This window comes from Porites lutea, chromosome 6, assembly GCF_958299795.1.
Source record: "Porites lutea chromosome 6, jaPorLute2.1, whole genome shotgun sequence".
Taxonomy (NCBI): domain Eukaryota; kingdom Metazoa; phylum Cnidaria; class Anthozoa; order Scleractinia; family Poritidae; genus Porites; species Porites lutea.
Genome location: NC_133206.1, coordinates 10,887,818 through 10,899,989, shown reverse-complemented (window position 1 = coordinate 10,899,989; position 12,172 = coordinate 10,887,818). Strand labels below are relative to the sequence as shown.

General features: G+C 38.8%; 2 protein-coding genes across 2 annotated transcripts; one reads left to right on the top strand and one right to left on the bottom strand.

The window, feature by feature from the left end:
• The first annotated feature begins 467 nt into the window (after window positions 1-467).
• On the top strand, window positions 468-2,203 carry LOC140942344 (uncharacterized). Its single transcript, XM_073391300.1, has 2 exons — window positions 468-914; window positions 1,827-2,203. The coding sequence occupies exons 1-2, from the start codon at window positions 552-554 to the stop codon at window positions 2,142-2,144; spliced, it is 681 nt and encodes a 226-aa protein (XP_073247401.1). The 5' UTR covers window positions 468-551; the 3' UTR covers window positions 2,145-2,203.
• Window positions 2,204-2,946: 743 nt separating this feature from the next.
• On the bottom strand, window positions 2,947-11,401 carry LOC140941066 (uncharacterized). Its single transcript, XM_073390024.1, has 3 exons — window positions 11,150-11,401; window positions 7,750-8,838; window positions 2,947-3,420 (listed from the first exon to the last, which is right to left on the bottom strand). Exons 1-3 carry the CDS (start codon window positions 11,395-11,397, stop codon window positions 3,216-3,218), a joined length of 1,542 nt encoding a protein of 513 aa, XP_073246125.1. The 5' UTR covers window positions 11,398-11,401; the 3' UTR covers window positions 2,947-3,215.
• Between the last annotated feature and the right edge of the window lie 771 nt (window positions 11,402-12,172).

Below are 12,172 nucleotides of genomic sequence, written 5' to 3'. Positions count from 1 at the left end.
CAAAAGCAAAGTGGAATCATGTATATATCATTACCATAGTGTTTATTCGCGTTATGTCGACAAATAACACTTAAATTAACGAACTCGGACGTAAAGAGCGATCTTTTACGGTTTAGGTTTCACCGCTATGGAGTTTTCTTTCATATATATAACAGGCGAGTGATAGCTTGGAAAAACGCAGACTTAAATTGATTGTGTGAGGTTGAAAGACTGGTGGGCGCGATTATGACATCATAGGTTTTTTTGTTTCATTTCTTCAGTAATAAACCGTGTGCCAGGCTCTTTAGATAATCATTTTAACCACAAGGGAATAATCTTGTTGTCATTTAATTGGTCATCGGTCTTACTTTTATAGACAGATGGGTAGTTTATTCAAATCCACCTTTCAATAAGCTTTTGCATAACAGACATTATGCCAAGTGGCTTCTTTGAAGCTCATAATCGTCTGCCTCGCATCCGATCATAAGGACCTTGTTTTTGTGCAATGTGGGAGACTGTGTCTCCAAGTGAGAAACATTTTGACGACGAGAGAAAGTGTATTTCTGCTGAGCATGGATCCTGTCACATCGTTGAAAATCATAGTCTTTCCAAGCCTTGAAGACAAGATATTTGCTTCGGACCGGAAAGGTTTCTACCCAACTTCATCGAGCGCGTTCAATACAAAGGGTACGCTTGCCAACAGACAAATACAAAACGGTGACCGAATAGACTTAAGGAAACTAGCGGCTGAACGCAAGATTTCGGGAAATAAAAGACAGTTTAGCTGCCCTAGTATCATCGATTTTAACACCTTAAAATCATACCAAGAAATTCGTCCCATGCACAAGCCAAAAAGGATTTTCAATGGTTTCTTCCCTTCGAGAGTTAGATCCACGATCTCTGTGGGATTACAGGGTGCTTACAGAGATGGTCAGGTAAGTCAGTCGCTTAAATCACTATCTGTAGATAGACTATTACATTGCCATTTGTATCAATTCTAGAGTTACATACTCCAAATGCCCCGTTTCCTACATAAATTCGTTTTCCCTGACTAGAAAAAACAAAACTTAATGGCAAGAAACCGGATTTCTGCATGAGAAATTTTTCTTTCGGCTTTCCTGTTTTTTTTTTTTCGAAATCGACGGAGGCTTTTTTTTAGTTCGGTCTCTAAGTAGTCCAACTTTCCAGGGGCTGCTTTAAGCTGTAGGTTTTGTAGTTTATATTGATATATTGTTATCGTAACGAGGTGGTTTAAAAGGAAGCCGGTTAGCATGTCGTTAAAGACTTCAAAGGTTGATGTTACGATGTGCGTTTCTTTCCGGCTATCCCTAAACCAACTCAATTTTTTGGAAAATGAAAAAACTCATGAGAAAAAAACAACAAAACACAACACAGAACAAAAGTGTTTTCCCTTATGTACTAAGCTAAGAGCACTACATCCCTTCTATGAAAACAACGTCTTTTTTTGCGTTTCATTATCACCAATTAGTAAACGTTTGTTGAATTTTATTTGTTAACACGATTACCCGTTGAAAACGAGTGAACAACACATTATGTCGTCTTTTCTTTAAATATTAGTTCTTAAACATATTTACAGCTAGGAATAACCTTGCTGAATTGCATGATTCCTGGTCTTAGCTTTGAAATTCATTTTTGCCTGACCCAACGGGTGAATGATTTTGGACGTAAAGGATGGGAAACATGTAACCATGTAAACCGCGCGTGGGACCCTCACAAGGCGCTAAAATCTAGTACACACTTACAGCACTTACATCACTCGGTACAACACTCGTACATCCACTTGTTTTTCTGTCTTTAAGTTAAAGCGATGTTTTATCACTTTTCAGGAACTTACTCTCGAAGAACTCGTTCCAAATCCAAACACACCACCATACCACGATGGAGCAGTGCTTTCTCGGAATGCAACTTCAAGAAACAGCAGCTTACGATCAGAGCCCATCACTTTTCCGAACGAATCCGAGTCCCGTCTGAAAACAAAACAAGACTCGAGGAGGGTAGTGTACTCACTCAGAAATGGTTCCCCATCCCCCTGGGTGGACAGATACAAACTGAAGCAGAAATCAATTTCCGCGTTAACTTATGTGGAACTCAAAAACAAGACCTCCCCTGCTGAGGAACCGCCTGTTCGGGGATTTTCCAGATAGCAGGATTTAGGCAGAAGACAGTTATTTCATTTCCCGCGGAATAAATTCAAATCTTAGTTAATAATGTGGTTCTGTGGATGCCTGAAGAATTTCTTCATTTTTCTGCGTGCTATGTGAGCCTCCAATCGGATCACGAACGAGGAAAAAGCGCGGGAAAACGGAGTTCAGCAAAATTATTTTAGTTCCTCAGCTTTTTCCTGATTGGTTAAAAGTCGACTCATATTCCGGAGTCTAGACCAATCAAATAAGCACAAGAAATGGAGTTTGTCTGCGACAAAACCCCGCAATCGGATTTTTCAGGGCTCATTTGTTTATACATGTGGAAATGCTCGTAGGGGCCATGAACTTGCTTTGTTGCTTCAGGGTGTTCACGAGTTGTTAGCCGCACGTTTGACGAAAAGTTAGAGCGGTTTTCATTTGAGTGTCGAAAAGTAATTGGTTTTGCACTTTCTACACGATGCGATTGGCTTAAAAGATTCGCGCCACCTTTTCATCCAATCAGAAGTAAAACCAAAGCCAATTGTGACGTGCTCGCATGCATTTTCCCGCGCTTTGCGTCAGCCACATGTAATTACTTCGAGTTTTGATTGGTTCAATGTATTGTCTGTGTCCTACGTGATTGGCCAGAGTAATTACTTTGGTTTTGGTTTTACGACACTCAAACGAAAACCACTCTAATTAAACGTAATTTATGTAAAATGCAATGTTCTCCAAATGGGGAAACTGAATTCTTTTTTTCCTTGTTATATGGCGTGAATACCTTTATAAAGTATACACAGCGAATTATGGGATAAAAAAATGAGTACAAAGTAACGTTGTTTGTGCCCTATCGTTATTTAGTAAAATTACGTTAAAATACTCTTACTCCATGATACCATTTTGGCTAGAAAGTTCACAAGGAGCTGCCTTCTAAATCGACCCAACTCGACTTAAATTTTCCACATCCCGCATTTTATGCTACAAATAGACTGAACGTGAGAAAAAAAATACACTGACGACGAAGGTTATATTGGTGAACTTTAGGGCCTAATCTGATATTTAGTCTTGAGCAGAATTATACTATTGAAAGTTCTAGACTAGCGCTTTTTCAGCAAGCCGTATTTTCTCCTCAAGTTCTTGATCACTGTTCATCAGATTTTCGATGTCCTTCAGGCTCATTTCTAACAGCATTCCTGTGATTTTGTCTGCATATTGTGGACATATTTCTTCAACCACCTCAAACAATTTTTCGCCAAGCTTTTCTTTAGTTACGTGGCCTTCAGTTTTGGTCTCTTGCCTGTAAAACATTACCGAGAAACGCTTTATAAACAAACTGAATGGAATATAAATATTTTTACTTATTTATATACATTGCAGTTCAATACCCTCATTAGTTTTTTTTGTAAATGTATTTTCTTCGCTTTTGCACACATGTCCAGTATACACAAACGGATACGATTCGTCAAACTGATGGTCCATTGGTACCAATGGTACGATTGGTACCAATAGAAAAGCACCGCATTCCAATGGTTCTATTGGTGAATATGCATCTCATTAAGGAGACTTAGATTATTTTCTCATGTGGTCTAGCTGGGTACCGGGCAATTCCAATGGTCCATTGGTACCAATGGTACGATTGGTACCAATGGAAAAGCACCCTATTCCAATGGTTCTATTGGTGAATATGCATCTCATTAAGGGGACTTAGATTATTTTCTCATGTGACCTGGCTGGGTACAGGGCAATTCCGATGGTCCATTGGTACCAATGGTACGATTGGTACCAATGGAAAATGATGCCATTCCAATGGTTCTATTGGTGCAAAACAAGTTTCCTTTTACACCAAGTAAAAACGCGCTAATAATTATTTTGAACGTTCTTCGTTCTATAAGAAAACCACGCAAACAAGTTCGCTTTTACATCAAGTAAAAGCGCGCTATAATTCTTATGAATATTCTTCGTTCTATCAGCCAACCACGCAAAACAAGTTCGCTTTTACACCAAGTAAAAGCGCGCTATGATTCTTATGAATATTCCTCGTTCTATAAGCCAACCATGCAAAACAAGTTCGCTTTTACACCAATTAAAAACGACTAATAATAATGAATATTCCTCGTTCTATAAGACAGCCACGCAAAACAAGTTCGCTTTTACACCAAGTAAAAACGCGCTAATAATTATTATGAATATTCCTCGTTCTATCAGCCAACCATGCAAAACAAGTTCGCTTTTACACCAAGTAAAAACGCGCTAATAATTATTATGAATATTCCTCGTTCTATTAGCCAACCATGCAAAACAAGTTCGCTTTTACACCAAGTAAAAACGCGCTAATAATTATTATGAATATTCCTCGTTCTATAAGCCAACAGCCAACCATGCAAAACAAGTTCGCTTTTACACCAAGTAAAAACGCGCTAATAATTATTATGAATATTCCTCGTCCTATCAGCCAACCATGCAAAACAAGTTCGCTTTTACACCAAGTAAAAACGCGCTAATAATTATTATGAATATTCCTCGTTCTATCAGCCAACCATGCAAAACAAGTTCGCTTTTACACCAAGTAAAAACGCGCTAATAATTATTATGAATATTCCTCGTTCTATTAGCCAACCATGCAAAACAAGTTCGCTTTTACACCAAGTAAAAACGCGCTAATAATTATTATGAATATTCCTCGTTCTATCAGCCAACCATGCAAAACAAGTTCGCTTTTACACCAAGTAAAAACGCGCTAATAATTATTATGAATATTCCTCGTTCTATAAGCCAACCACGCAAAACAAGTTCGCTTTTACACCAAGTAAAAGCGCACTATAATTCTTATGAATATTCCTCGTTCTATAAGCCAACCATGCAAAACAAGTTCGCTTTTACACCAAGTAAAAACGCACTAATAATTATTATGAATATTCCTCGTTCTATAAGCCAACCATGCAAAACAAGTTCGCTGTTACACCAATTAAAAACGCGCCATAATTCTTATGAATATTCCTCGTTCTATAGGCTAACCACGCAAAACAAGTTCGCTTTCACACAAAGTAGAAACGCGCTAATAGTTACAAAGCGAGGGCGACCTATATATCTAGCGCTAATAATATCTCAAGGTGCTGCGAGTATAACAAACATCGTACGAACATTAAAATTGAAAGGTAACGCGTCACTGTCGTGTTCGTTCTGTTTATTGTGATTCACGAGCAAACAACAATATTCCAATAGAACCATTGGAATAGGGTGCTTTTCCATTGGTACCAGTCGTACCATTGGTACTAATGGACCATTGGAATTGCCCCGTACCCAGCTAGACCACATGAGAAAATAATCTAAGTCCCCTTAATGAGATGCATATTCACTAATAGAACCATTGGAATAGGGTGCTTTTCCATTGGTACCAATCGAACCATTGGTACCAATGGACCATTGGAATTGCCCTGTACCCAGCCAGACCACATCTGAAAATAATCTAAGTCTCCTTAATGAGATGCATATTCACCAATAGAACCATTGGAATAGGGTGCTTTTCCATTGGTACCAATCGTACAATTGGAACCAATGGACCATTGGAATTGCCCTGTACCCAGCTAGACCACATGAGAAAATAATCTAAGTCCCCTTAATGAGAAGCATATTCACCAGTAGAACCATTGGAATAGGGTGCTTTTCCATTAGTACCAATCGTACCGTTGGTACCAATGGACCATTGGAATTGCCCTCTACCCAGCTAGACCACATCAGCAAATAATTTAAGTCTCCTTAATGAGATGCATGTTCACCAATAGAACCATTGGAATAGGATGCTTTTTTATTGGTACCAATCGTACCATTGGTACCAATGGACCATTGGAATTGCCCTGTACCCAGCCAGACCACATGAGCAAATAATCTAAGTCTCCTTAATGAGATGCATATTCACCAATAGAACCATTGGAATAGGGTGCTTTTCCATTAGTACCAATCGTACCATTGGTACCATTCGACCATTGGAATTGCCCGGTACCCAGCTAGACCACATGACAAAATAATCTAAGTCCCCTTAATGAGATGCATATTCACCAATAGAACCATTGGAATAGGGTGCTTTGCCATTAGTACCAATCGTACCATTGGTACCAATCGACCATTGGAATTGCCCGATACCCAGCTAGACCACATGAGAAAATAATCTAAGTCCTCTTAATGAGATGCATATTCACCAATAGAACCAATGGAATAGGATGCTTTTCTATTGGTACCAATCGTACCATTGGTACCAATGGACCATTGGAATTGCCCTGTACCCAGCTAGACCACATGAGAAAATAATCTAAGTCCCCTTAATGAGATGCATATTCACCAATAGGACCATTGGAATAGGGTGCTTTTCCATTGGTACCAATCGTACCATTGGTACCAATGGACCATTGGAATTGCCCTCTACCCAGCTAGATGACATGAGCAAATAATTTAAGTCTCCTTAATGAGATGCATATTCACCAATAGAACCATTGGAATAGGATGCTTTTTTATTGGTACCAATCGTACCATTGGTACCAATGGAGATCCTTCTTATCACCACTAACACCAATGGAGTCTATTTGTGAGTATTGGACAACCCTCCGCTTTTGGGGCTGAGTTAACGTTTGCAAAGACTTCTGGGACGGTTACTAGGGGCGGGAAAAATTGGCCAATAGCTGACCGGCGCTTAGACTGACGCATCCCCAGTAACGATTCCAGAAGTCTTTGCGAAATTTAACTTGGCATTGTTTCCTCCTTATTTCTAAAGTGGTGAATATTTCAGGTGTTTACGTGGGTACAGGCACATAGGTAGCAATGCCCCTGGGAAAAGTAAAATTTGCACCAAATATGGTTGACTCTATTAAACCACAAAAAACCTCTGAATTTTGGTGTTTATCTGCTAAGGAGTTGCCCTACAAATGTTGCGTTGATAGGGGTGTATCAGGTTTATAAGGTCCTCAGTCTCTATTTCATGTCTAGTTAGTATACATTTTAAATTCAATTAAACTCTATTATCTCAAAACCCCCAAGGGAAACAAGAAATAGTTTAACCTGGCAGTGGTTCAATTTACTGGGGTAAATTAACTGTCAAAGAGAAAAGGGAAAAAGTAAAATTAGTTCGAGTCAGAAGTAAGACTGTTTTTGGTTGGTCAGGCTGACTTTTTTGCTCGCTCGGTTGCTGTGTGATCACATTCAAGCTCACTTCACTCACTTTAAAGACTGCTCTTGATCGAGAACTTGTGAGGAGTTGACTTGGAGTAAGTCTAGTCAGTAGTGGCGAGCTTGAGTCATCCAAGTTAGAGTTAACTGGGGTTCTTCTGAATAAAACTACATCGAATAAAAAAAAGAATATTCAGCATTCCAGAGCTCTCCCCCTTATTCCAACAAGAAGTTAAGGATGTCCATTTTAAAGTGTGGGGCAACTGGAAGTCCACATCACTTTCTAAAAAGAGATTAACGACAGTGTTTGAGCAGACTGTAACAAAATAAGCAAGGAAGGGGAATGGTTCCTATCTCATCCAGGCAAGTCTTCTTCAAAATCCATGCCTTTGGTCTAATGTAGCTAGGACTACTTACCTACATACTACTTAGATGTTCATAATAAACAAGCTCAAATAACAACTCTCACCTGTTTGGACCAGCTTGCGCATTCCTTTGGTCTACATCCAACATCCCATTGATTTTCCCTTTCAACAGTTTTTTATTCAGAACCAAAGTTTCCAGGGTAGCACGGTCTTTTTCAGAATTCATAATCATTCCTGTTATTTTTCCAGCCTCAGTTGGATACCATTCTTTTATGATGCTACACAACTGTTCATCTAAATCATTTTGTGTTTCAGAGTCTGAGATTTTTTTGTCTTCAGTCTCTAGACCCACTTCTTCAGGAGACTGTGAATGTTCCTTTATAATATTTGTATTAGTAAGAGCACTTGCTGCTTGCAAGGCTTTGTCTTTAAGTGCCACAGAATCCTCAATCAACAATTTTAGTGTGGAAACATCCAGCTCTAAAAGCATTCCAGTGATTTTATCAGCCTGCTCAGGGTACCATTCACTAATTGAACAATAAAGTTGTTCACCATATAGTTTCTTGTCTGAGTTTTCTTCAGCCAAGGTTTTAGTTTCTGCGTGATTAAGATGGCTGTTCAAAGCCATTGACGCCTCATTAATTTTGTCCTCAAGAGCTGCTTGATTTTGAACAATAACTTCTAAATCTTGAAGATCCATCTCGAGAAGCATCCCTGTTATCTTGTCAGCTTGTTCTGAATTGAATGCACTGACCAATTCAAACAGCTTTTCTCCAATCACTGCTTTATCGGAGTGTTCCTTTGATTGAGACACACTTTGACTATTTTGAGAGACTTCAGAAGTATTTTGTAAAACTGCCAAAGCTTCTTCCACCTTCTGTTCTAACAGGTCTTTGTCATTCACAAGTTCTTCTAAGCTTTGAATATCCATTTCTAATAAGATTCCTGTCAATATAGCTGCATCACATGGGTAGCATTTTTCTATTAAAGAGTATATCTTTTCACCCACGGCCTGTTTCTTCTCTGATATTCTGGAACAGTCTGTATATCTTCCAAATGGTGACAACTCTCTTCTCTCTGATAGACCACTGTTTTCACAATCACCCTGTTCTTTTACATCTGTTGGTATGCTGTGCATTACCTTCTTGTCACTTTCATTTTGTGTATGACTTGCCTGCAGTCCATTCCTTTCCCTGAAGTTGTTTAAAACAGTGTAAGCTGTTAAAATAATTTGTACTGTCTTGAAGTCTAAGAGTTAAATTTAAAAACCAGTTGGATTGATAGACATGATAATCAAGGACCAGAGGGAGAAATTGACAACCTTTCATGAAGTTAGTGAACTAATGGCTATTTATGGTGCATCATTTTTTGTTTGCTTCTTAGAGCAGAGATTCAAGTCTCATACAAATCCAGGTAGTTGCCAACAAGACTCCCATATTAGGGGGGGGGGGGGGGATTAATTGGGCTACTGACTGCATGATGCAGTGGTTTATTGATTTGGGAAGTATAGATCATAATTACACTTTTTACCAGCTTTAGTGTATAACTACTCCTAACCTGTGGAATGGGATAGAGATAGCCCTTTGGAGCAAGAAACTATTGGTATTATTTTTAATTGGGACATTTTCACAACTCACCCCCTTGCCCCATCCCTCTGCCCCCAAAACTATAGCATGATGATACTAACGTGACTAATCTGATCTAACAACAAATTCTGAAATTATTGTCATTCTACTCTCATAAAATGTAGCATGGACAGGGTCGACTCTTGGGTTTTTAAATACTGTTGTATAACAGAAATGTTCTGTTTCTAAAGACTTTAAAGCAAATTAAGTTTCAGTTTTATCTCTATCAGATATGGTATTGCATTTAAAGCCCTTCTTACTGTCCAAGTGAATATGTTTCTATTTGATGGGTTGATCTGCAAATAGCATATTCCTTTCTTGTAAGGAAAGACTTTTCACATGCAGAGAGAGAATTGCAGCAAGTTAAAGCTTTTCCTGTGGGGACTGTGGGAGGGCATTGTTTTTCAGCTCCTGCACTGGCTAACAACCTCATTGAACACTGCATTAAGTTAATCATTGGGCATGGATATAGGGCCAATAATTGTAATGAACACAAAATTATTACTTGGAGTAATCATCACTACAAGCAATAATTTTGTGTTCATAACAAGTGTGCTGTAAAGAACCTGCATGCCGTCCCTGTGCAACTATCAGAGCTGCATGATCATGATTTCCATTGTTAGTTGAGGGATAGTTGCAGAGGGATCTTGGTCCCAACCCCATTCAAAGGGCCCTCTCCTACCCGTCCCAGTGGAGCGAGGGAGATGGGTAGGACAGGACGCTGGGAACTACGTTGATCAAGGTCCCTGCACAGCCCTGTTGGTGGAGTCTCCTTCACAGCTGTTTTTAGGGTTGTCAAACAACAGTCCTCCCCAAGTGTTGTGTGAAGACCATAAAAACGGCTGTGAAGGAGACTATATATGTCACCTGTTTTTAGAATTGTCTTGAAAATTTGACATGTAAAAAAAGGATGTTTCCCTCAGTCACCTACAACTGTATGGCTAGGATGGAAATATGTACCCCTTGAAAGGTTAGGCCTTTTTTGAAATTCGTTCTTTGCGTGTTAGGTGAAAATGGTACTAAATCACCGCTTTCCTCTCTTTTTAGTTTTTTAGAAACAGTTGTTTTCACCTAACATAACATTCTTACATTTTGAAGGTTATGCAACAGCAGCAATTCAGGGCTGTCAACTCTCCCAGATAATCCGGGAGACTCCAGATTTTGGACTGTATCTCCCGGTCTCCATATAAGAGTCTGAAATTTCAAGGCTAATAGCCAAAGTTTGCTATTTCTTGTAGACTCCACTTTCCGCCAATAAAATTTTAAATATTTTGCATAGTTTGAGCTATTTAACTGTTAACATCAAACAATTCCTCTTAAACTCTGGTTTGACATTGTGATATAAGCAATGATGTGATTGGGTAGAAGTAAACCAATCAGGCCAAATGTTACAATGTCAGCAACATCTTTTTCATGCATTCGCAAATTTGTGATGATTGGACTCATCAAGTATTTTTTGCACAAACGATCGATGTCATGTGTCATAGGTTATGATGTCATCTTTCATCCCTTCCCTATCAATTCTCAATACTTAAAGACATGGGGGGTTGACAGCCCTGGCAATTCTTATATTTTTAGCATCAGCTACCTGTTATTCTTTCTGTAATAAATAAAATGTAGAACTTGTGCTTTTTTCATTTGACACTAATGAAAACTACTCTTTCGATTTCAAGGTGTGACTAACAATAGATTCCACTGTCACTGTCATCATCATCATCTTCATCATATTCAACATTTTACACTTTTTTAGCTACAAACAAAACAGATTTAACTGAATTAAAAACGGCCAATTACTTTCAGCGTCCAAACGCTATAATGAACTGGAAATGAACTTGAAAATACAATGAAAGAACAGCTTGTAGTAACAATAAGATGATACCTTTCGGATATCAATTTTGAAGACGTGGAAATCAAGTTTTTTGCTGCTAGATGAATTCTGGCTTCGAGCTCTTTGCGACCTGCTGTCGATAGAAGTCGCTCCAGTTCATCATCTTCCGCTTCCAAAAGCATTCCTGTAATATTCTCGCAACTTTCTGGATATATTTCATTTACTATATCATAGATTTTTTCTCCAAAGTCAGCCTCCTTTCTTTCGCGTTCGCTCAGTTCGCTTGTTGAATTTCCCATTTTGTGGATCTTCTTACGGAAGCAGACTCCTTTAGGGTAGGGTAAGTCTCGTAAATTAAGGTAATTTTACATTTGCCGTATTTTTATCGTTTTTTGCAAGAATGACTTTGATTTTTATTTACCTAAATTAATTGGAACTACTGAGTAAAAAAGATATGGGAAGACTTGCAAGTTTTGAAAAGCTTAGATATGTGAATATTTTTTAATATTAAATTAAAATTTATCTACCCCTCCCCACCCCGCCAACTTCCTTCAATGCGTTTCCAGGGCTCTCCCCCTTGGGTGGAGCACTTATTCCCCAGGGCTCTCTTCCCTCTCAGTCAATTCATTTTCGGTGACGTATCCGAGGCAAACGGGCGAGAAACATTTTCACATTTTCGCTTGGACTACGTGACCCGAAACGCTTTGGCCACGCGGAATAAATAAATAAGAAGGGCATACAGGCTGCTGGCGATATCATTCATGAAAAGAGTGTGAATACTTGATCTTTACTTTAGAAGGCGTTTGCGGTCCCGAGAGTTTAAAAAAGCAATATGTTTTTTCCTGTTCAAAAAAAGCACGAACATTTGGAACACAGAGCAAGTCTATTTGTCCTTTCTTTGCTGACTAGGGATTACTAGTGGCTATAGTTCGATATAGGATATAGTTCTCTTCTACCTCACTTGATATCTAGCCGGATGTTTGAAAACGTTACTACCAAATAGACTTCTTACGTCAAACAGTTTTTTTCGGCCAAAAACTCTCCAAAGTAGTCATTATAAACCTAAGAGTGCAA

What these genes read in the sequence shown, in the direction of transcription:
- LOC140942344 (XM_073391300.1), top strand. Translation starts at nt 552, where the DNA reads ATGGATCCTGTCACATCGTTGAAAATCATAGTCTTTCCAAGCCTTGAA. An exon ending in GTGCTTACAGAGATGGTCAG is followed by an intron (nt 915 to 1,826) that starts GTAAGTCAGTCG and finishes ATCACTTTTCAG; the next exon opens with GAACTTACTCTCGAAGAACT.
- LOC140941066 (XM_073390024.1), bottom strand. Translation starts at nt 11,397, where the DNA reads ATGGGAAATTCAACAAGCGAACTGAGCGAACGCGAAAGAAAGGAGGCT. An exon ending in TCAAAATTGATATCCGAAAG is followed by an intron (nt 8,839 to 11,149) that starts GTATCATCTTAT and finishes AAACAACTTCAG; the next exon opens with GGAAAGGAATGGACTGCAGG. An exon ending in GCGCAAGCTGGTCCAAACAG is followed by an intron (nt 3,421 to 7,749) that starts GTGAGAGTTGTT and finishes AATGTTTTACAG; the next exon opens with GCAAGAGACCAAAACTGAAG.